The sequence below is a fragment of the Periplaneta americana genome, chromosome 3 (assembly GCF_040183065.1).
Source record: "Periplaneta americana isolate PAMFEO1 chromosome 3, P.americana_PAMFEO1_priV1, whole genome shotgun sequence".
Classification (NCBI taxonomy): domain Eukaryota; kingdom Metazoa; phylum Arthropoda; class Insecta; order Blattodea; family Blattidae; genus Periplaneta; species Periplaneta americana.
In genome coordinates, this window is record NC_091119.1 from 160,911,543 (window position 1) to 160,936,742 (window position 25,200).

The 25,200-nt window shown below is 34.4% G+C and overlaps 1 protein-coding gene across 2 annotated transcripts in view; it reads right to left on the reverse strand.

Moving 5' to 3' along the window:
- LOC138696775 (juvenile hormone esterase-like) overlaps nucleotides 1–25,200 on the reverse strand; it is a 43,089-nt gene that overhangs the window by 12,207 nt on the left and 5,682 nt on the right. Inside the window, exons 3-7 of one of the 2 annotated variants that reach the window (XM_069822170.1) lie at nucleotides 24,853–25,012; nucleotides 21,695–21,880; nucleotides 16,400–16,572; nucleotides 12,817–12,991; nucleotides 2,401–2,573 (exon numbers count right to left, since the gene is read on the reverse strand). In XM_069822170.1, coding sequence (XP_069678271.1) covers nucleotides 2,401–2,573; nucleotides 12,817–12,991; nucleotides 16,400–16,572; nucleotides 21,695–21,880; nucleotides 24,853–25,012 — 867 coding nt within the window. The remainder of the gene's footprint in view (nucleotides 1–2,400; nucleotides 2,574–12,816; nucleotides 12,992–16,399; nucleotides 16,573–21,694; nucleotides 21,881–24,852; nucleotides 25,013–25,200) is intronic. The other variant, XM_069822171.1, reaches the window with a different exon arrangement.

The window sequence follows — 25,200 nt, forward strand, 5'->3', positions numbered from 1 at the left end:
TTTGTATAAAGAAAAATTTAAAAATAATTGCCACAAAGTTGAGATGTACTACCTAAATTCTTATAATAATAATAATAATAAAATAATAATAATAATAATAATAATAATAATAATAATAATAATAATAATAATAATAATAATTGTGTTTTATGCGTTTTGTATAATCGACTTCCATTATCACGTTGCAAATATTATTTATTACTGTTTGTACGGGGGAGATTCAGTAAGAAAGTCACAAATTGAAGTAACGACCTAAATTGTTTAACGATGCGCTTATCACCTCTAGATAGCATTGTTACGGATGTGCGCACAAGCGAAACAAAGAAGCAGGAGTCGTAACATGACGGCAACTCTGCGCGAGCTGGTAATAATGCACCCGAGACATATAATTTGCCAGTCTCTGGGCTATCATATCGCCCCCTTCATCCTGATCTGCTCGGAGTAAGTCGCTAACCTGTTGCACATTTGACAGTCTCCTCTGGTCGACCAACTTTATGTTCAATATACAGATTGCATCTATTTTTCTTATAACGACGCTCTTTTATTACGATATCATTTCTTTGTTCCTTCGATGACGTTCTAGCAAAGTGCAATTGTATGTAGTCATGTGAAGTATTATTGTGTTATAGCGAGCTACATGATGTCTATAATAATCTTGCATCTTTTCTTATGGAATTTCGAGCTATGAAATATAAAATGTCTTTATTTAAAATTTCAGTGATATTTTAGAATAGATCATGGCAATAATATTTTCCCTTTTAGTATGATTTAAGACTTTCACTGTGCTTAATGACGTGTGAGTTTTTTTTTGCATCATGTTATGTGTTTAGAATCATCTCTCATTTCGGAGCTTGATATTGGATCTTTGCTCAGGGAAGTCTAGAAATGGAAGCGTGTCTGTTAGATTTAGTACCAAGTCTGTTCTCCAGTATTCCGGGTAGGTAACTGATCCAACATGTAGATTCTCTTTTCTTTGCTTTGCTGAAACGTTGAATGTTTGTACATCTATGACGAGGTACAAAGAGCCGAAAAACTGGCACTATTGAAATATAGGCCTACAAATACATCATTGTAAAACTATGTATTATGACATATTACTAGGAAATATTTTATAGATTTTCTGAACTATAGGAATGTAGTGAAAAAACGAATTTAACACTTTTAATTTTGAGATTTTGGTCAATCGAAAAAATATGTGATTACAAGAATGTAATGATCCCTACAATATATAAGAAACTGCTCCATTATCTATACTAATAATAAATCTGTAGCCGAAATTTTTCTGGTAATTTTCGATTTTCCAAAAATAATTGGTCCTAACATATATAATTAACCACCCTGAAACCGATAATCGCATTTTTGAAATTTTTGTTTGTAGTCTGTCTGTATGTTTGTTACCTTTTCACGAGATAATGGCTGAACCGATTTATATGAAAATTGGAATATAAATTAAGTTCGTTGTAACTTAGATTTTAGGCTATATGGCATTCAAAATACTTTATTTAAAAGGGGGTTATAAGGGGGCCTGAATTAAATAAATCGAAATATCTCGCTTATTATTGATTTCTGTGAAAAATGTTACATAACAAAAGTTTCTTTACAAATTATTTCCGATAAGTTTTATTCTTTACAAAATTTTGATAGGACTGATATTTAATGAGATAAATGAGTTTTAAAATTAAAATAACGCCATCTAAGACGGTGCAATGAATTAAGAACAAATGACTTCGTCTATAAGGGGCCTTGGACAACAACAATCGAAACAGGGGCCTTGGACATCAACAATCGAAAGCTATTAAACGTAGCCTACAGAGAATGTTTGTGTTTGTAAGAAGTCATATCAGAAGCTAAATTAACCGATTTGTATAATTAATTATTATTTCACCATTGGAAAGTGTAGTTTCTCTAGATGGACATAATGCTATAATGTTATTACAGTAACGTCTGAGTAAATCGAGGACTGGTAAGATTAAAATAGCTTCTTATGCACAGAAAATTTGATAGACTATTTTGTACATTTTTTTTCTGTATTTCTTAAAATAATATTTATGTACACTCATTTTAATCTCAGAGAATTAACGAACAACGAGAGTGTATTGATTTAGTATGCAGTAATAATACGTTAGCTTAGCAATCCATTATTTTATAATTCAAATTTTAACTATGCTCAATTGAATCGTGTTAAAATACATAAAATATATATGCAATAAATGCAATGCAAAAAAAAATTGGGTAATGAGCGAAGCAGATTATCTTGCGCTGTTGTAAAAGTTGTTCCCTGGATCAAACGTCCTATTTTAATTGTGTAATTACTTTATATTTATTTCTAACAGGTGCAGCGGAGCGCACGGGTACGGCTAGTTTCCTTAATAAATTTAGTAAACATTCGTGATTACTCACATTAATGCGTTGAAGCAAAGTTACATTCGTTGAATCTCCGAAGTAGGATTCTCTGAATTTGGCCGCAGCTTCGTGAAATCTGGGATCACTCTTCTTCAAACCAAATTCACTTAAGAATACCGAGTCCGTTAAATTTCGTACATCCCGCAGTACATATAGTTTCCTTAGTGCTTCTATGGAGGAAAAATCACAATATGAGTTATTTATTATCCATAAAAATCTGTTTCATAGAAATTTTCTGGCAGGACTCAAATTAAAATTTATTTTAATTAAAAAATACTGTATAATTTATTGTTTTGTATGTTGAAAATGTATAATATTGGTCCTGAATAATATTGTAATCACAAAAAATAAAATCGACAGGTACATATCTCCACTATACTGTATACCTTTACGTAGTATCACGTGTCGGTGCGATCACCTGTCGATAGGTTGGCGGCATATCTTTACGTAGAACTAATAATCTTTTCACTGTAAGAAAAATCCTAATGTAAACAATAGCACGTGACTGAAGTGAGGCTTCATTGGCCACTGTTTGGCGCCATAGATTCTCAGTACGTGTTCCCGCCTACTGTTGTACATTCTGTTTCATATTAAACATTTCCCGTTACTCGTCAAGTAGGTCTAACCTCACTACTATGCATTCGTTTGCTTAGGAAACATTTACTTTATAATTACTGTAATTAAATTATTTTAAACTTAGGTATAAGGTAAATCACTGCCGGACAAAGGAGTTATTCCTTCCAATCGGAGTCGTCAGAACTATCGTCGGCAGGATTTATGACGAGACGGTCCACAACAGCGTCAGTTATCCCTTCCAGCTGGAACATGCGGTCTGATTGACTTGCTCTGAATAGATAACGTTGGATTCAATTCACACATTTAAGACTTTCTCCCCTTTTGAGAGGGTTTCCACTCTTATGTTTAATAACCACACACACAGAGGATGCAGAAGCCATACTTCAGTACCACGTGCTTACGTGAACAACTACGAGCTCAAGTGACGCCAGCTTGTTACAAGAACAGACTACCTCGGTATTACTGTTGGTATTCATCCGCGTTCATAGTACGTAACAAAATATAAAAATAGCTTTCCTTTTACATGGTGTTTTACATATGAGTGAAGCTGTATGTTTCATCGTATTTAACAACTAGAATTAAATTTTTTATTTTAAAATAATACAAGATTATGGTTTCCAAATACGAACTATATTTTACTGCGTCATGTTAGGTTTCGACTGGAAGCCAACCACGGGTATGACAGCAACGTGCTTATGTTTACATTAGGATTTTTCTTACAGCGAAAACGTGGGTGGTGCGAGAAATGAAAAAAAAAGGAGAACAAGGGAAGACAACGAAAACAAGGGGAACACAAGGCGCAGTTTACCTTTTTTCGTGGGGAGTCGGTATTTCGCTTCAACAGAATTTATGTTGATAAGAATGCATTAATTCCATTTCGAGTTCAACATTTGTGCCCATAGAAACTTTACTATGAACCTGAGAATAAAAGAAAAGCTCGCTACCACAGGACGTAGTTACTGGAAATTGATTTCGTCGTTACATTGCAAAGAAGACCGAAATTATTTTCGCAAGAAGAGGGCTATCAAAATGCATTCATCATGTACAGAAATATGAAAATCAACCAGTTTCGACATCTCAGACTGTCTACACGAGGCAACGAGACATTTCCAGGAACATTTCAATGAATATCCCATATCGAATGAGACGTGTATTTCCTTGTTACAAAATGTTAACCAACACATCAACTCTTGCAACAACCGATTGACGAAGAGGATTTCCTAGAAGCTTTATTTGGAGCAAGAAAACTCACATACACAGGAAGAATTCTATAGAATTTTGTGATATTGTGAAAGATCCCTTTCGACAGCTTTCAGTGATATTTGCACTACAGATGAAAAGCTTCATAACTTTGAAGAAAATATAACAATTTTCTTCCCAAACCAAATCCTCTTATCATTGCCGATTATTCTTCCATTACTTTGCTTAATACGGATTAGGCCTATATTATTATTGATGAACTTTTTTGCTAATAGACTTAAGTCGTTACTTCTACATATGTTAGAGAATGAATAAGTAGCTGTGTGAAATACGTGAAAGAAATATTTTCTTCAAAATTTATCTGCAATACAAAATACCGTGGAACACTTAAGACTCATTGACAATGAAAATTAAATATAATGTAATAATATGAAACTTAAAAGCGTAAAATTACTGGGATGTAGGCATTCACAATGAAAAACGCAAACGTAAGTATTAGCCAATCAGAAAAGGGACAAGTGAAAAGATAACAGCTGATTCAAAATTGCTGCTTGTATCGTTTTCGTAAGTTTTATTCTTCACTGACAAACATCAATAGAATTTCCTTACAAAGTAAGAATTACAATTTCGAAGTATTCTCTTATTCCACGACATACATGATAGGCGCAACAATAAAATTTAATAACTAAAACGTTGTAAAATATTACAAAACGAAATAGATTATGGACGTAGGTTACCTTAATATAATGTATTAATTAACATTGATATAAATCTCATTTTTACTTATATTCGCAGTTCAATTCGTGTGAAATTGTTTCACATGCATTAACTTTTAATGCTGTATCTCTGTATGACTTGATTTTCTTGTAATACAAGCAGGGATAAATCACAATTAATCGACGCCATTGTACAACTGCGAAAAACAGCAGTGCGTTCGATTGGCTGATTTCTGACGTTTTACATAACCGTACACGCAGAAGCTTGAAGCTTGCAAGCTTCTATGTTAACATTTAATTTATGCTTATGTTTACGTATTCCATTATCAGGGGCGAATGCTAGTCACTAAAGTCAGGCTTGCTCTTTTATTCATAGGGGAGGATGGGAGGATATAATAATTCATAATTAATAAAAATAATCAGACCCACATAAATAATTTATTTTATAATTATGAAATCATTATGAGTCATGGATCATATTCGCTTATCAGATATATAACAAACATGGCCAACAAAACAGTTTATTTAGTTTTTTTCGAGCCTGCCAACCAATGCACATTGTTGTATTGAGCTGCACTGAACGAGCGCACAATAATGTCTGTCTTCTCTTGAATAGTCCTTCGAGAAAATGGATTTAATAATAAGGTTTCAATACACACAATTCCGTACTCATTACAATACTTCGAATTAATGTTTAAGAATTAATAATACTGTACATGCAGCAGCTAACATATGCATTCCGTTCATACAATTACATTGCACTCGCAAATCACAGCACATTCCCGCTGTCAATACTGGTCTGTGTAACGTTAAATAGTCGTTGGTGTAGCTCTCGGACCAGAGCTTCAAACAACACATAACAGAAACATGTGCGCCTAGGACGGACCAAGGAGGAAGGCACTTGCGTGCGCATCATGACCTCGCTATTTCCACAGTCTACTATATACAGTCACAAAGCTTGAGTTTTGAGGGTGCTAGAAACAATAGACTGTGTCGGTACTATTTTGCATTATTTGTAATGAGGCGATATTAGCGATCCTAGTGGTGAGCAACTATTTAATATTTGCATATTTACTACGTATTGAGCTTCGCGACTGTATATACTAGACTGTGCTATTTCTATGTCTTTCCTGTAGCTCCGAGAAACGAGCAAGCGTTGCGATACTTGCGGTGTGCAACCTGCGGATGGTATTACGCCTATACAGTATTCCAAAAATCAAAATAAATTTTAATGTACGTAACGCCATTTTGAGAAATACACATTCTAGGAAAATATTGGGCTTGCGCAGCAAGCATAGCATGCCCTGAGAAATCGCCCCTGTCCATTTTGAGCGGTTCCATTATATTATATATAGCGTTTAGCTTTTATATTTACGTTTGATCTGTACTGTAAATAGCTTAACAAGCGCATCCAACAGAACAAGCAGCTGTACTGTTCTTAGATTTTGAAAAGGCTTTCAATTGTGTTAATCACTCGTTCGTATTCCCGATCTTAGAAAAACTTGATGTGCCACATTTTAGCATATCCGTCATCCGAAAGCTCTATGCTGATGCGAGATTAGAAGTAGGCCTACAACTGAATAAATATGCCTATTTCATAAGTTTTCCATCTAAGAGGAGAGTTCGACAAGGCTGTCCGCTTTAATACATTAAGCATCTGTGTGTATCGCAGTAGCTTACTTCATTTGTTTGTATAATATGGCCAGATTTATAGCACTGTATCACAAAAGCTATATTGCTCTATTACAGTATGTTTTAATTTTGTCCATTATTACAAATAAAAAATAAATGTAACTTCAAATCCTTCATATATGTCTAATGTAACACATGACTTAATTTTTTTTTCAAATTTGTATATGCTTTGATAGAAAAATTACAGCAAAAGATTGATTTTTTGTATCATAATAGCTCTACTTCACCGTAATTCATGTAAGAAATCTCAATGTTATTAATTCTAATAATTGTCCACAAGTTATGCCAGTGGTTGTTTTGTTCATTAAATGCAAACTTGTATAATTCTATATTTAAATGAGAACATCTACTATGAATAGGCATACAATAGATTTACTTTTGTATGTGTTTAATTTTGCACAGTACTGTGTACAATAACATTTTGTTCTTTGTGTTAGCATAGTTCAAAGGTCGTTTTAACTGGATTTGTGTTAAGTTTTTATTTAATACAGGGTAGACCAGGGTAATTGTAAACACTTTTCACTGATTTCAAACATATTTCAACATTACACAACCCTCAGTAACGGTAAGCATGACAAAGAAACATTGTGTTATTTTTAGATCTTTCTTTTCCCTGAAAATGGGTTTAAAATAATAAGGTTGACTTTTTTTTCATCTTTTAATTGCTAGTTTACATTTACCCCTTTGAGAGGGGATAATTATAAACACCAATTTTCGCACGGGCTATCAGACACTGAACATTTTTTGTTCTGTTTCAGAAGAAAGAGCTGCATTCCTTCCAACTCCAATTTTGATCACTGGTACATTTCGTTCCTTTACCCTATGATATATGATGATATAGGAACTCAGTACCTCTCCTGAGCTTCACGATAACTGTAGTTACAAATTTTCACATCTGTAACAATCCTCTCTAAATCCTCTGCAGTGTAGTTGGGTGGCAGTCTCTTTCTAATATAATTTCTTGGCATTTTGATTACTGAAAAGTATGAAATGCAACCACAGTAAAACATGTTTACAATTACCCCCAAGCAATTAAAACTATGGGGAAAATGTAAACATGTCATAATTTAATGAACTGAGGTTATGGGAGATCTCAAAACCATTGTAATAAATGTTAACTACTATACATTACTCATAAAAACAACACATTCTTAAAAAAACAGCACTGTGCGTTGTACAATGCCGAAAATGAAGGTGAAGCAAAATTCTTTCTAAACTTTTTTTTTTTGTAGACTCTTACAAAACATTCGTTCACAACTAAGCAGTTACTCCTATTTGGCGCCAAACTGCTTTGTAGGTTAGCCAACATGTTAATTTAAATATTTCCTCGAATTAAAATTTTTATATTGACAGTTTTGTATTTCCCACAGCATTCGTTTACAATTACCCCCTGTTTACAATTACCCTCATCTATCCTAATAAATTACAAGAGAATGTGAGGGTGATTATTATGTGTATTGGAATTATGTTTATTAAAGGATGAAGGATGCTTCGACTCACCATGTAATTACGTGAAAATATTGCATTAGATTTTTTCGCACTGAGGCCTATGTGTTTTCTACTCCGCCCACAAACAGAATGCAAGATTTTTTGATCGATACATTATGTCAACCAGGGGCGTATTTTGCGGACTACCGGGGCTACCGGCGGTAGCCCAAGGAAATTACAAAAGAAAAAGTTTATAATATAACATAATGTAATAATTTTGTATTATTAGTTTTACCATAGTAATTAAAATTAAAGTAATCGTTAGATTTATATGCGCTCTCTGCTCTCGAAAAGAAACAAGTTGTCAAGGCGGAGAAACCGCTTGCTACGTGAGGTAGCCTGTGACCGTTTCGCTCATGCTGTCCTTCGCACAACTGCCCGTCCCCCCCGCTCCCTTATGTTTCCATCGTGCACTGTAGGCGGGCGAGTTGCCGCTCTTGTGATCGGTTTCTTCGCAGGCGCGAAGCAGCAATAGCTTAGTACGCTAGCAATTGAATGTGATTGTGTTCTTGCAGTGCATTATTTTAAATCTGTGATTTGTTCGAGTGTCTAAGAAAGACGGGAAGCAAGTCGTACACTTAGGAATAAAAAGAGAGGTTACTTGAAGGAAAAACTGAATGAGGTAGAAACAAATAGTAAGAATAAAAACATTCGAGATTTATATAAGGGTATAAAGGAATTTAAGAACGGATATCAGCCAAGGGTAAACGTGATCAAGGATGAGAATGGTGACTTGCTTGCAGACTCTCCATCAATCCTAAACAGATGGAAAAACTATTTTGCGCAACTACTAAATGTACATAGGCCAAATAGAAATGATCGGGACGAAATTGAAATACAAACTGCTGAGCCATTTATACCCGAACCCACGCTTTCAGAAGTCGAAATTGCGATAGAAAATCTGAAAAAGTACAAGTCTCCAGGTATCGATCAAATTCCAGCAGAATTAATACAAGAGGGTGGAAGTGCATTATATAGCGAAATTTATAAACTTGTGCTTGCTATTTGGGAAAAGGAAATTGTACCAGAACAATGGAAGGAGTCCATAATTGTACCTATTTTTAAAAAGGGGGACAAAACCAACTGTGGTAACTTTCGAGGAATATCACTTTTGTTGACGTCGTACAAAATTTTGTCCAATATTCTTTTGAGGAGATTAACTCCCTACGTAGATGAAATTATTGGGGATCATCAGTGCGGTTTTCGGCGTAATAGATCGACTATTGATCAGATTTTTTGTATTCCGCAGATAATGGAGAAAAAATGGGAGTATAAGGGTACAGTACATCAGTTATTCATAGATTTCAAAAAGGCATATGACTCGGTTAAGAGGGAAGTATTATATGATATTCTTATTGAATTTGGTATTCCCAAGAAACTAGTTCGATTAATTAAAATGTGTCTCAGTGAAACGTACAGCAGAGTCCGTATAGGTCAGTTTCTATCTGATCCTTTTCCAATTCACTGCGGGCTAAAGCAGGGAGATGCACTATCACCTTTACTTTTTAACTTCGCTTTAGAATATGCCATTAGGAAAGTTCAGGATAACAGGCAGGGTTTGAAATTGAACGGGCTACATCAGCTTCTTGTCTATGCAGATGACGTGAATATGTTAGGAGAAAATACACAAACGGTTAGGGAAAACACGGAAATTTTACTTGAAGCAAGTAAAGCAATCGGTTTGGAAGTAAATCCCGAAAAGACAAAGTATATGATTATGTCTCGTGACGGGAATATTGTACGAAATGGAAATATAAATATTGGAGATTTATCCTTCGAAGAGGTGGAAAAATTCACATATCTTGGAGCAACAGTAACAAATATAAATGACACTCGGGAGGAAATTAAACGCAGAATAAATATGGGAAATGCGTGTTCTTATTCGGTTGAGAAGCTCTTATCATCCAGTCTGCTGTCCAAAAATCTGAAAGTTAGAATTTATAAAACAATTATATTACCGGTTCTTCTATATGGCTGTGAAACTTGGACTCTCACTCTGAGAGAGGAACATAGGTTAAGGGTGTTTGAGAATAAGGTGCTTAGGAAAATATTTGGGGCTAAGCGGGATGAAGTTACAGGAGAATGGAGAAAGTTACACAACACAGAACTGCACGCATTGTATTCTTCACCTGACATAATTAGGAACTTGAAATCCAGACGTTTGAGATGGGCAGGGCATGTAGCACGTATGGGCGAATCCAGAAGTGCATATAGAGTGTTAGTTGGGAGACCGGAGGGAAAAAGACCTTTAGGGAGGCCGAGACGTAGATGGGAGGATAATATTAAAATGGATTTGAGGGAGGTGAGGTATGATGATAGAGACTGGCTTAATCTTGCACAGGATAGGGACCGATGGCGGGCTTATGTGAGGGCGGCAATGAACCTTCGGGTTCCTTAAAAGCCATTTGTAAGTAAGTAAGTAAGTCTAAGAGTTATATTAATTGTGAATTATTAAGTTTTTAATTTCCCAATTAAGTGATATTGTGAAAAATATGGCAGAACAAGTTTCTGGAGAGATTTGTGTTGAAAATGACTGTGTAATAGAAGGTTTATTAAAAGTGCCTTTTAACCGTCGTACATAACAACGAGAAAGTTGAAATTGTGAAAATGGAAAGACCAACTCCTGAGTTAAATTTGTCCATGGACGTGAAAGAAAAACAGCGAGAGTACACACGCCATTTCACTTCAACATCATATGGTAAGTGGAATTGGTTGTGTGGTACTTCTAAACTGTCTAAACTATTTTGCTGGCCATGTTTGTTATTTAGCCGCGAAACTAATGTGTGGTCAAAGAGGGGTTTTCTAATATGAACTCCCTTCGAACGGCAGTCCTAGAATACGACAAATCAAAAGCTCATATTAGTAGTAGCATGAACTTTGCAAACTTTGGGAAGACAAGGATTGATTTACAGCTTGATAAGCGAAAAGCTCTACACATCAACCAACACAATGCTCTTGTGAAAAAAAAATCGGGAGATTTTACTGCATCTTATTAACGCAGTCTGCTTTCTAGGAAAACAAGAATTGGCTTTTTGGGGTCATAACGAGAGTGTGAAATCAGACAATATAGGAAATTATATTGAATATTTAAGTTCCTTAAGTAAATTTGACCATTTACTGGCCAATCATCTTGAGAGTGCAACAGTATTTCGTGGTACTTCTCTCGCAATTCAGAATGACTTAATATTTGCTATAAGTGGGGTTATGATAAAGAACATAAAACCTTTTGTGGCCATTGTTGTTGATGAAACAAGTTACTGCTCTAATCAGAGTCAATTGTCCACTGTTTTAAGATACGTCGACAGTACTGCCAATGTTCAAGAACGGTTTATAGGATTCACAAATGTCAGTTCGGACAAAACTGCTGCTGCTTTGTTTCAGCATGTGGAAGGTGTTATAGCAGAATACAATGTCGGCAATAAGTTAATTGCACAGACATACGATGGTGCTTCAGTTATGGCGGGAAATATTAATGGCTTAAAAACAAAAGTTCAAGAAAAGTATCCTCAAGCACTATTTGTCCATTGTTACAGCCATGTTCTCAATTTAGTTTTGCAACAAACTACTTCATCCATTCCAGAATGCCGCATTTTTTTCAAAACACTGTCGGGTTTAGCTGCATTTTTCTCATCATCTCCTAAAAGATCAGAAAACTCAAGGAATTTATGAACAAGAAACTCCCAAAAGTAGCACCAACTAGATTGAATTTTACATCTTGGCTTGTAAATACAGTAAAGGAATACAGAAAAAAACGGACTGCTTTCTTTAAAAATATCATTTGTAATGACTCTGAAGAAAACTGGGATGATGCTGTAAATGTGCAGGCTCAAGGATATTTGAATTTTTTCACACAGTTTCAGAATATACAGATGTGCTCTACAATATTCTTCAGACAAAATGTCTAGACATAGCATACTACTTGCAAGAGGTATCAAAGTTAAAATAAATACTATATCCGAGTTCAGACGTAGTGGGTTTCCGTCCATATGGAGTAATATGGAAAATGAAAATTCTTCAGCCAATACAATGGAACCACCATTAAAGCGAAGAAAAGGAGATGATGAATTGAAATACAGGCAGCTGTACTACAGCATACTAGATCGTATGCACATGGAAATTACTGACAGATTATCTGATTATGGAAAGCTTCAATTCACACATCTTCTAGATTCTCAAAAATGTTCTGCTTATAGAGAAAACTTCCCGAATTAGGCACTAAACAAATTATTTCAGTCCTATAACAGTCACTTTGATCAAGTACGTTTGAAAAATGAATTAAGTGTAATATATTCAGCAGAAGTCTTTGATTTTTCGAACAAACCTATCCATGAAATATTATCTGCCATATATGAAAACCAGCTGAACCAAGTTATTCCTGAAGTCCTTAAATTGGCAACATTAATTGTGACAATACCAGCTACGTCAGCATCGGTAGAAAGAACATTTTCTGCGTTGAAGAGAATAAAATCCTACTGTAGAATCAACTCATACACAAGAACGTTTATCCGGCTTGGCACTAATATCCATTGAAAAGTAATTTCTACAGAAACTTTGCAAGTGGCCCAACTGTAATTTCAAGGACGAAGTCATCAACGTATTTTCGTCCCAATCAAGACGTCTGGAATTCACATAAATATGTAAGGAATTTTATTATAGGGATTTTAAAATATATTTTGTGTAATAATAGGGTCAGTGGTAGCCCAAACCCTTTAACCAGTATACGCCACTGATGTCAACTCACTTTGTACTATTATTATTCCTTCCCTTGATGTCACTCCAATCAGGTAATACACTTTATTGAAGTTCCCTGCATTGATCATGTTGATCGGCATATCTGGCAGGAATACCTCATCGTTTGTGATGTTAATTTCTGTTGTCGGTAGGAATTTAAAGTCTCTGCTGGTAACAACACGCCACTGTAAAATGAGTTAAAATATTTTCAAAATGAAATAATACATTCGTAAATTACTTATTAACTCATTAGTAGAATGAAAATAGACTCCCTAAGAAATTATTACATTAACAAGACAGAACGTAAAAGAGAAATAGAAAGACCTAGAAGAAGATGGGAAGGCTACTTCAAGTTTCCTGATGTCGGAACAGGCCAATAGGCCTAATCCATTTACCAGATGATGATTATAAGTTCAATATCTATTTGAATTTTATTGAAATCATTAGAAAAGGCAGATAATAAAAATAGTGAACACTTTGAGAAAGTATTTGTTGTTAAATAACAATTTTATAGGTCTATTGCAATTATGATAACTGCAACTTCTCCATTGAATCAATTAAGACGCAAGGCACCTACTGCACGGTAATTTTATTATTTGTCTGGAACTTAAATTGTTTCGATCATAAGTAAGGGACTACTTGTATATTCTTATAGATTAGGTTTTATATAAAATCCATACTTATTTGAAAAACATTATTATTTTATAGGGATATTATATGCTGCATTTATTCCCCGATAATAATGAAACAATACCACTTGCAATGTCATTAAGGTTGACCTCCGATTATTTATATCGCTTTTAGGTAATATATGTCATATGTGCAAGTTCACTTGCGATTATTATAAAATGTATAGCTAATAACGTAGCTATAACAGTTAATAACCTTTAGTTACTTACTTACTGCTTTTAAGGAATCCGGAGGCTCATTGCTGCCCTCATATACGCCCACCATCCGTCCCTATCCTGAGCAAGATTAATCCAGTCTCTATCATCATATCCCATCTCCCTTAAAGCCATTTTAATATTGTCCACCCCAAAGGTCTTTTTCCATCCGGCCTCCCAACTAACACTTTATATGAATTTCTGGATTCGTTCATACGTTCTACATGCCCTGCTCATCTCAGACGTCTGGATTTAATGTTCCTAATTATGTCAGGTGAAGAATACAATGCGTGCAGTTCTGCGTTGTGTAACTTTCTCCATTCTCCTGTAATTTCATCTCTCTTAGCCCAATATTTTCCTAAGCACTTTATTCTCAACCACCGTTAATCTCTCTGTTCCTCTCTGAAAGTGAGAATCCAAGTTTCACAACCAGATACAACAACCGGTATTACGTTATAACTGTTTTATACATTCTAACTTCCAGATTTTTTGACAGGAGACTAAATGACAAAATTGAAAAATGAGTTCTATTCAGTCAATACTTAACATAAACACAATAAAACATGTTATAATAACATTTACACAGATTTAAAAACAAACGTTTTCACCAATTTTGATTGGCATCTTCAGGTCGTGTAGGTCGAATGGAACATGTTATAAAAAGTGAACACTTGGTATATGACGTTAAACACCAAAGTTACAACTGTAATATCACTTAAAAACAGAGAATAGAATATAGCAAAAAGCCTCCACGATGTCTGTAGAATCACTGTGTTGAAAGAGGCGTGTTTGAACCAAGGAAACAGCAAAACTCTTCTGTCATTGCAGATACAGTTTTCAAGATAGATTTGAAGATGCTACGAAGAGATCGGTCGTGTGGCCGTTATGGAGAGCAGGAAAAATCCTGTAAATTGTAAGGATAGAATGAAAGACCTCATTTTTGAATAGAATAGAACTCATTTTTCAATTAACATTGAACTTAACGGAACCAATATGCCTTTGAAATTAAATGACAAAAGTTTCTCAACCGAATAATAAAGGGCATTTTTCATATTTAAACTTAAATACCTTTATGATCTTAAGTCCTAGTGAAGGATTTTCTATTTCGCCAGGAAAGATGATCCACTTTTCGATTTTAACGATATTAATAACACAGTGAGTGCGCACAAATATGTAAGAAATACGATAGGGTGACAAAATAGCAAAAGAACGAACAAATGAAAACAATCGAAATGTTGTTCCATCACTGCACTAAGCAAATGCCAATGTCATTGATGTTTAAGTTCATGATCAAAGCGTGCACTAAGGCTGGTAGATTTCAATTTCAACAATTTATTGTATGTGAATTTTGCAATGTTATGTGGAAGACTCGCTGTGTTTTTTTCGATATGCTATTAAAAGTTTATTTTAAGGATTTTAGTCCCTTCTTCTTTGAATTTTATTCATCATAAACATTCTCATTACTCATAGACCTCAAACACCAAGACATTTACAAGAGCACTGTATCAATGACTTGAAAGCCACGAAGGCGACATTTGTCAGTATGTTTATAAAATACTTCTCTCGATATATTTTATTTTTTCACGAAGCTTGTCGGTGGATTTTTCCCTACTGTTCGCTAGCCACGGTAGAGCGTGGGATGTAAGTTTAAAATAATACCCTACTCTGGTTCTAGTTATTCTACTCATATTTATGGATGATGGTACAACTCAGCGTAGTGTGTTCAGTCAGAAACATGAAGTAAATGCGACAATTCAAAATCTTCTCAAGCAGAATCTAAAACCGAATTTTTTCTCCAAATTTGAGCTCTCTTGTTCACTATAAACTATATAATTTTAACCACTGCTCACTTGAATAAGTTACTTGAATAAGTAATTGAAGACGTGCATTCCAAACTGGCGTAAGTCCAAATGACGAGTTATGAGGAAATTGACAAAAAGTGATAAAATAAATTTGATGCCCATGAAAAAACATATACAGACACTAAACCAAGACTTAGGGGAATCAGTTGAGTAAACATACACAGTTATATTATATAGCAGCGATGTCAGACAGGGACTAAACGGAGAGGAGCGCTCCACTAGACTGGTTGCGTGCTCCGGTGTTTCCACAGACATAAGCAAGTTCAAGCTCCGATCTAGCTCCACAACCGGTATTGGAGCTTACAACTCTGACACCTCTGTTATATAGTCTTGTAGAGAACAAATCTAATTATTAAAACGCGAACAAAGCACGTTAAAATTTAAAACAATTGACTTATGACACTTTCGAGTCCATCTCCACCTCTTCAGTTACGTCTTAATTTTTGTTAACATTAGACTATAAATTTTGGTGTTATGTTATCTGATTGACTAGTTTCGATGTTGTTTCTATCCTAGACTAAACAAACCCCAAAATTTATGTTAATACAGTTAAGTCGTTATTTATTTATTTGTTTGTTTATTCATTTATTCATTCAAATCACTTAACAGTTCATCAGTGATTACGTAAATTTTAAAAGTGTATATTCAAGAATGTAGAATTTTAATTGTGGACAGTATAAAGATATACGCTTAAATGCAAATCGGGGAGAAAGTTTTATCGAGACGATCAGTAATGCCTCCATCTCGTGACATCTCGAATTTTTCTCCAGACTGGGGAACTGCACTGTCACGGGATTGAAACGGTGAAACCTTAGAATCTAATTTGCTGTTATAAATAGGAACTCACGAGTTGTTCCATTGGTAGGCTCTTCAGGTAGCGCAACAACTCGTTCTTGTCTGTAGTATTGGTACCCAGAAATTTACCCACACGAAACGCCATGTCGACACTCTTGCTGGCAGATTGAAAGGCCCATGGATTCAGCGCGCTTCCACTCTCCTCTATAGCGCGCTGGAAAAGGCCTGCATAAGAAATATGTTGTTGTATTGTATTATATGGTATTGTATTGTATTTATGTACATTCCATGGTATTCGTACATCGCTTCACATCTAGAATATCGAACACGTCAAAAGCCTTAATAGTAGGGGAGACTGTTGTACCTTTAGCATAGTGTACCTTTGAACATTTTTTGTTTTTTAATTTTTGTTGCTACCTAGAAGACTCAAACTGAAGTAGATTGTAGAAAAAGCCGTTAAGTAGCTCAAGTCGTAGTTTCAGTTTGATTTATTGCAAAATGTGCGTTCCGTGGACAAAAGAAGTTTTTTTAGTACCTAAAGTAAACATTTCGTTCATTGATATGTGTTTTCTAACACAAAACCAGATCGTATTTGTTAATATCTTTCAAGTACGATGTGTTCCCTATCATCTGGTGAGTAATAACATATTTTAATTTCCATGATTTATTTGAATCTCTAGTTTTTGGCGACATATTTGTTTAAAAGTGCACCCTCTTGTACCTTTGAACACAAAACATTTTGTACCATGCAACATGTTTCAAAGTACACGATGCTATCGGTTTTTGTTTTTATTTTATTTTAAGATCGTGTCACGAAGTAAGTCTGGAGTTAAGAAGCCCCCAATTGATTCGGATGCCTTGAAAGAAAGCTGTTGAAGCAGTTATTGCTCCTCCAGGAAATAAAATGTCAATCAGAGAAGCCTGCTCAGGTTTATGATGGCAAATACATTTTAAATATGATTGTCAGTTTTTATAATTATATTCCCATCTATATTCCATGTGTTCCAGCTTACAAGAGGGTGTGTCCCAAGGTACATGAACCTGTTGTACCTTTGAACACATTACATATCCCTTCATTTTATTTTTTCCATCCTTAATAGATCTGTAAAGCAGGAAAATACATACAGGAAGTTGTAAAGGAATCTTCAATGATTATTTCAAGCATTTTTTCATTTAAAAAAATTTCATTTCCCAAAATTTAAAAAATAAAATGTGAAAAATGTTTAAAGGTACAACATTCTCCCCTACTACAAAGCCTTAATTATTGTCACAGTCTAGTTGAAATATAATACAGAAGAGTTTTACAATATACTAGTACAACACAGGGGGATAATATCGATACTTAATGTCATAAATTCATCTACAGAATAAAGGCGTGAGCAATTAGATTCTTCTTTAATTTGGCCCTAAATAATAATCTTATGTTCTGAGTTTGATTTTTTTTATATCCATAGGGACACTAGTATACATTTTTAATGTCATATAACGCACTCCTTTTTGATAGCACGATATAAATGAAAATGGGATATGAAAGTCATTTCTTGACGTGTATTTATGTACGAAGAGTTGCGTTATTTACAAAGTTTTCACGATTACATATGAGGAAGTTTATTAAAAAAATGTACTGACATCCATGGGCATTATTTGTAGTTTTTTGAAAATGGTTCTACAGAATTCCCTATATTCGACACCTACTAGGCCTATTATTCTAATTACTCTTTTTTGTATTAGGAATATATTGTTACTGTCAGTCAGTAGAATTTTCCGAGAATATTATTCCAAAACTCATTACCGCGTGGAAGTATGCAAAGTATATTATTTTTAAGGTATTGATATTTATTATCTCTTACATAGATCTAATAGCAAAACTTGCTGAATTTAGTTCGGGTGTAATTTCTTTGATATGATTTTTCCAATTTACGAGTAACACATTATCGATTTATAAGCAAAGAAATTTGGTTGTGGTTATTGTTGTTGTTTCTATGAGGGACCTATTGTTAATTATTACGTTTTAAATTTGCGAGTTTGAATTCTGGCAGGATGTAAATTGGATTATGCTAGTTTTGTTACAATTTAATACTAATTTATTGACTGAAAACCAATAATATATTTTGAGGAGAATTTCCTCTGTTGAACATTGGAATGTGTTTGAGTTATTGGTTGTAATTACTATACTTGTGACATCTGCAAATAATATTGGATGACCTATATATTTTATTAGGGGACAAGGTCATTTATGAACACTAGAACAAATAGGGGACATAATATTGATCCTTCTGGAATTCCATTATTAATAGTCTCCATGTCGAGGCAGATTTCATAGTGATACTGATTTTCACTTTCTGTTTCCAATCTGTGAGATATGAGTGAAACATCTCAAATTGTGGTAAAGTAGCCTATTTTGACATCTTTGACATAAACAGTTCTATTTATTTCATTTAGTCTTTTTTACTTTTTGTTGGTATTGTTGGTAGTATTCATAATCACCGGTTATCTAATTTGGTTAGCTGACATCTTATTTAACCAGGGTAAAATCTGTGATGGTACACAGCTTCTACAAATTGACAAAAGTAAACGCAACCTTCGAAATGTTGTGAACTTTTTTTTTTTACTTTCCTGAACTGAGAAGCTCATTTCCAAAAGGTACCAACTCCAAAAAATTTTAAAATAAGATAATAGGTGATACCACTTTTTGGAAACACATTCTACAAGGTGGTGAAAACAAAAGTTGCAAAACGTACATATCCATGTTAAATTATATGTTAAAATCCTGCTTTCATTACAAAAAGTACTAAATCCCCGCCGATTTCTCTGCCACAAGATACCGTTCAGCCAATCGTCTGCTTCGCATGATGCATGATAGCGATCGGCGTAAGTCGCAACTGTGTTAATTCCTTAGAAGCATGATGATTTATTTCGTGATCCTGGGAAATTTCATGTCTAAACTGTTGATTTTCAGTGGATAAATTGGCAGGAAATAACACATGTTTCTCTAACAAATTGAAAAAAAATACTGAAAATAAGTGAGGCTTAAAGGATAAATTTGTATTGCACCTTTTTATACAGGAGCACCTGCTTGTGTACATAAGCAGAAATTTGATAATATTTTAGACATGTGTAAACAAGTTTTGTGTCAAGATTATATTCATGAAATGAAGAAAAAGAATGTATTCCACCTTATAAGAGAAATGGGATAATATAAATTAAGGTCCACATCTGTGGAGTAACGGTCAGCGCGTCTGGCCGCGAAACCAGGTGGCCCGGGTGCGAATCCCGGTCGGGGTAAGTTATATGGTTGAGGTTTTTTCCGGGGTTTTCCCTCAACCCAATACGAGCAAATGCTGGGTAACTTTCGGTGTTGGACCCCGGACTCATTTCACCGGCATTATCACCTTCATATCATTCAGACGCTAAATAACCTAGATGTTGATACAGCGTCGTAAAATAACCCAATAAAATAAAATATAAATTACGTCAGTTGACTTACTATAGTGAAGTTGTAAAAGAAAGATTACTTGAAAGGAACAGTGACGTAAGTGATAACGAAATAGTTATGAGGATGTTACAACAGATGTATACAAAATGTAGGCATAATTTGGGAATATTTTAGGCCCTAAATATAATATCTGTCTACATTGCGCAGTAATTCATAACATAAATTGCTATTTTCACTCAGCCAACCCCTTAACATCACTTTCATGCCAAAAAGTACCACCTCCATTTTTAAATGTGCAATAAAATCTGAATTACACAATCAATAACAGAAATACTTCGTAGACACAACCCAATTAACGATCTTAACATTTTGATCCAACTCAAATTCAAGACTGAATGAATTTAGTCTCAAACTAACTTTCCGTTTACTGTAAAATTATGGTTTTTGGAGTTGGTATCTTTTGAGATCGAACTTCTTATTACTAAGTCCAATCCAAACCTTTTTCTTTATAGTGATTAGGCGAGTACAAATTTTAGAACAGAGTTCCGATATGGTGATTTCTAAGATTTACTGGTAAAGGCTGGTTCACAATAAACTGGAAACGAGAAAGAGAACAGAAAATTTGTTAAACTGTATATTTTTAAATGTGAGCATTCACAATTAACGAGAAGCTTGCCGGATTCCGGGAATAGGAACGTGAGGTTGCCCAAGTTTCAACTTTGCCCTTCTCGTTTCCGATCACAGCCTATCAGAATCATTCTGTTGCCATGATAAAGCTATTTTATCGTCGTGTATTTTGTAGCAAGGAGGCCATGACAATTTCTTCTTCATGCATCGTTTCCAACTAACGGTACGTACACGTTGGAGCAACGATAAACGATAAAAGAAATGACCTAGCGACGCTTTGGTATTATCAAAGAATCAAGTGTTCATATCGGAGCAACGAGGACGCGAGAAGCGAACATTTTGATTTATCAGTAGAAGATATTCTATGCATCCACTTAATGAAATAAGATACATAGGAAATATCAGCTGCTAAGTTCAAGGTTAATATAACTTAAATGTGTACAAAATTAAACCCGTTTCTCATCCCTAAGATAGTATAAATTCGTTGTGTTGTGATTGGTTCTTGTGATCACATAACATATGACGAATAAATACACAACTGATCAATTTGCCAATATCTATAATAATTAATTTAATACGCCGAAATAATAATAAATCGATTAATATTCGGATATATTGATAACCACCGGTAATTATGCAGATTAATATTATCTTAATCAGAGATCATATGAACGACAAGAGCGAAGAAAATTGAACTTTTCTTTTTCGTCACTTTTATCGTGTATCTTCGCTTTTGTCATTACTCCAATGTGCACACCTCAATGACAATGCATGCTTCAATTCTCCCTGATATAGCATCGCTACTTCTTTTATCGTTTATCATCGCTCCAACGTGTACGTACCCTAAGTCGAAAATTCAGTAGAATCACTTTCAATATATGCTAACGTGTATATGTAATCAGATTACCACGTGAATTGAATTCTTAAATATTCTGTGTCATAAATTCTGCACTTGGTTAACCTGTGTTTATGTTGCCTGGTTTATGCTCATGAGAGGACGTCATTGGTTATCTATACACATACAACATCAGATTACGTAATATCGACTATACATATCGTTATTGTCATGCATATTGATATACATAGCCATTTCCGTTCTTGGTTTATTGCGAATAAAAAATCTTCACTTTCACGTCTGCCGTTTCCAATTCTCATTCTAGTTCTCGTTCCCGGTTTATTGTGAACTAGCCTTAAGCCTCCTGCGTTAAAAAATTAACACAAACTTTTAGATTAGGTGATACCGAAAGTAAATACATCAGAATCCCAAGGAAAATATTGCCTTACCCCGTGACATGGGGGACAGTACTTGGAAGTGCACTGCTGCTGCTCCTGCACTGTTGCCGGCGACGGTGACCTTGCTGGGGTCTCCTCCGAAGCGGTCGATGTTCTGCTTGACCCAGCGCAGAGCGAACGTTTCGTCCTTCAAGCCGTTGTTGCCCGGCACTTCAGAGTTCTGGAGACTGAGGAAGCCTGTTAAATAACAGACAACTAGATTATTCAGCTCCTATCCGTCTTTTAGCTCAGTTGAAAGAGCGCTGGTTTCAAATCTCGGCAGTGACAAAGTTGTATTTGTAGTGGACAAAGCAATATTGTGAGAGGCTCTCTCGGGCTTCTTCCTTTTTCTCTCATATTCCATCATCGCTCTCCTTCCACAATTTACCTTTCTTTATCATCTCCTTCTCGAAAAATAAGGTTTGCGTGAAACCGAATCGACTGTTCCCATGGCGGATGTTCCTCGCGGTTTATTCAAATATAGGTAGATGCCAGTGATAGTGGATTCCATACAACTTATAGTCTGCGTAAAAAACACCGTGGGATAGGGATATGACGACTCTTGTAGATTTATGTGGTACGAGAGATACTGGTGTACAGATTAGATGGCTGGAGAGGAATGCAAACGAAAATAAAAAATGCGTTGAGCTCAGCCTTCCACAAAATGATCCAAGAATGTTGATTGTCATGACCAACGGAACGTGGCGGCGCACTTGTCCATGCTGAAACACAGAATATTTTTTATTTATAAGAGGTTATGTCTCACCTCTAGAGATATTTACAAGGATCGAAAAGGACGTTTTTCACAAACAGGAGCTCTCTCTTACTTTTGTGGGTATGGTACTCTTGATGACGAAAATGACGGAATTAATGACAAATGAGATGATGCCGAGTATTACAATGAAATATTTTTATACTCTCGAAAATCATCCTTTATCATATCAGGCATTGCGAAGATAAAGGGCGTACTCAGCACCGGACGAATATTTTTATTTAATTATTTTCGCGAATTATGAACCGCGGAGAACAATAATTTGAGGCAACTTTATTGAATTCACACTTCTTTCCTTTCGGAGGACTGAAAAAATCCGAGCAAAGATTTTGTGGCTGCGAGAGCGAATGCCCGTTTTATATATATATATATATATATATATATATATATATATATATGTATACTCACTTATTTAATTAATTTATTTATTTATTCATTTGTTTACTTATTTGTTTATTTATTTTATTTATATATTCATTTATTTGATGTATTTATTCATTTATTTATGTATTTATTTATGTATTTATTTATTCATTCATTCATTTATTTATTTACTTATTAATTAATTAATTAATTTATTTATTTATTTATTTATGTATTTATTTATTCATTCATTCATTTATTTATTTACTTATTAATTAATTTATTTATTTATTCATTCATTCATTCATTCATTCATTCATTTATTTATTTATTTATTCATTTATTTATTTACTTATTTACTTATTTATTTATTCATTTATTTATTTATTTATTTATTTATTCATTTATTCATTTATTCATTTATTTATTTATTTATTTATTTATTTATTTATTCATTTATTCATTCATTTATTTATTTATTTATTTATTCATTTATTTATTTATTTATTTATTTATTCATTTATTCATTTATTTATTTATTTATTTATTTATTTATTCATTCATTCATTCATTTATTCATTTATTTGTTTACTTATTTACTTACTTATTTATTTATTTATTTATTTATTTATTTATTCATTTATTCATTTATTTATTCATTTATTCATTCATTCATTCATTCATTCATTCATTCATTTATTTATTCTCTAACGGCTTTTTTCCTGATGTATTTTCTTTCACAAGCGAGTTACAATCTCATTATAAACGAAAAATAGTTCTAGCTATTTTAAATACCTACTTACAGATAATAGACAACATTAAGATATGTGGATCATATGAGGAAACAAAGAGGAAGGAAGAAAATAGGAAAGACTGGAGAAAGCTGCGTTTGCAATGAAAGACCTGCCCTTGGGCAGAACACTAAATGAAATAAACTTACTTACAAATGTCTTTTAGAGAACTCGGAGGTTTATTGCCACCATCACATAAGCTCGTCATCGGTCCCTATCCCGAGCAAGATTAATCCATTACCTACGAACTTGAGAGAGATGGGATACCCATCTCTCTCAAATCCATTTCAATATTATCCTCCCATCTACGTCTCGGCACCCCAAAGATCTTTTTCCCTCAGGTCTTCCAACTAACACTTTATATGCATTTCTAGATTCATCCATACGTGCTACATGCCCTGCTCATTTCAAACGTCTGGATTTAATTTTCCTAATAATTATGTTAGGTGAAGAATACATGTGCTTTGTGTAACTTTCTCCATTCTCCTGTAACTTCATCCCTGATAGCCCCAAATATTTTCCTAAGCACCTTTTCTCGAGCAACCTTAACTTGTGTTCTTCTCTCAAAGTGAGAGTTCACTTTTTAAAACCATACAAAACAACCAGTAATATAACTGTTTTATAAATTTTAACTTTTGTTTGTTTACTTTTTTTAGAGCAGACTAGATGACAAAAGCTTCTCAGCCGAATAATAACAGGCATTTCCCATATTTATTCTGCCTTTTATTTCGTCTCAAGTGTCATTCATATTTGTTACTGTTGCTCCAAGGTGTTTGAATTTTTACACTTTTTAAGGGGATAAATTTCTAATTTCTTATATTTTCACTTCGTACTATATTCTGGTCACGAGACATAATCATACACTTTGTCTTTTCGAGATTTACTTCCAAACCTATCTCTTTACTTGCTTCAAGTAAATTCCAATGCTTTCTCTAATCGTTCGTGGATTTTCTTCTAACATATTCACATCATCCGCATAAACAAGCACCTGATATAATCCGTTCAATTTCAAACCCTCTCTGTTTTCCTAGACTTTCCTAATGGCATATTATAGAGCGAAGTTAAAAAGTAAAGGTGACAGTGCATCTCCTTGCTTTAGCTCGCAGTGAATTTGAAAAGCATCGGACAGGGATCATATTATATACTGATAATATAAATCATCTGAAATTAACTGCAGCTACTCTATCCGTCTCTCTCCATTCCCCGCAGCTCTTTTTTTCCAGTTGAAGCTGGAGTGTACTCACCTAAAAGTCCAAGGCGATAATTGAAGGTAACAATCACCACATCTTCATCCACTAGGAAGTCTGGTCCTAAGGCATTTCTGTTACCAGACCCGATGGTGAAACCACCACCATGAATCACGGCCATAACAGCGAGTAGCGTGGCGTTGGGACCAGATGGAAGCTGCAAACACGTTGCACATTAGTCACTTATTATGTGGTTTATATGTAAAACATTATTTCTAACTACATTGATTTGGTACCTTATGGTTGATATTATACGAAATTTACGATAGGTTTTGCAGTGATTTAACAGCACCAACTGTAATAATTTAACGACACACGAATTGATAGTTGGTATGTAAAGTAGTG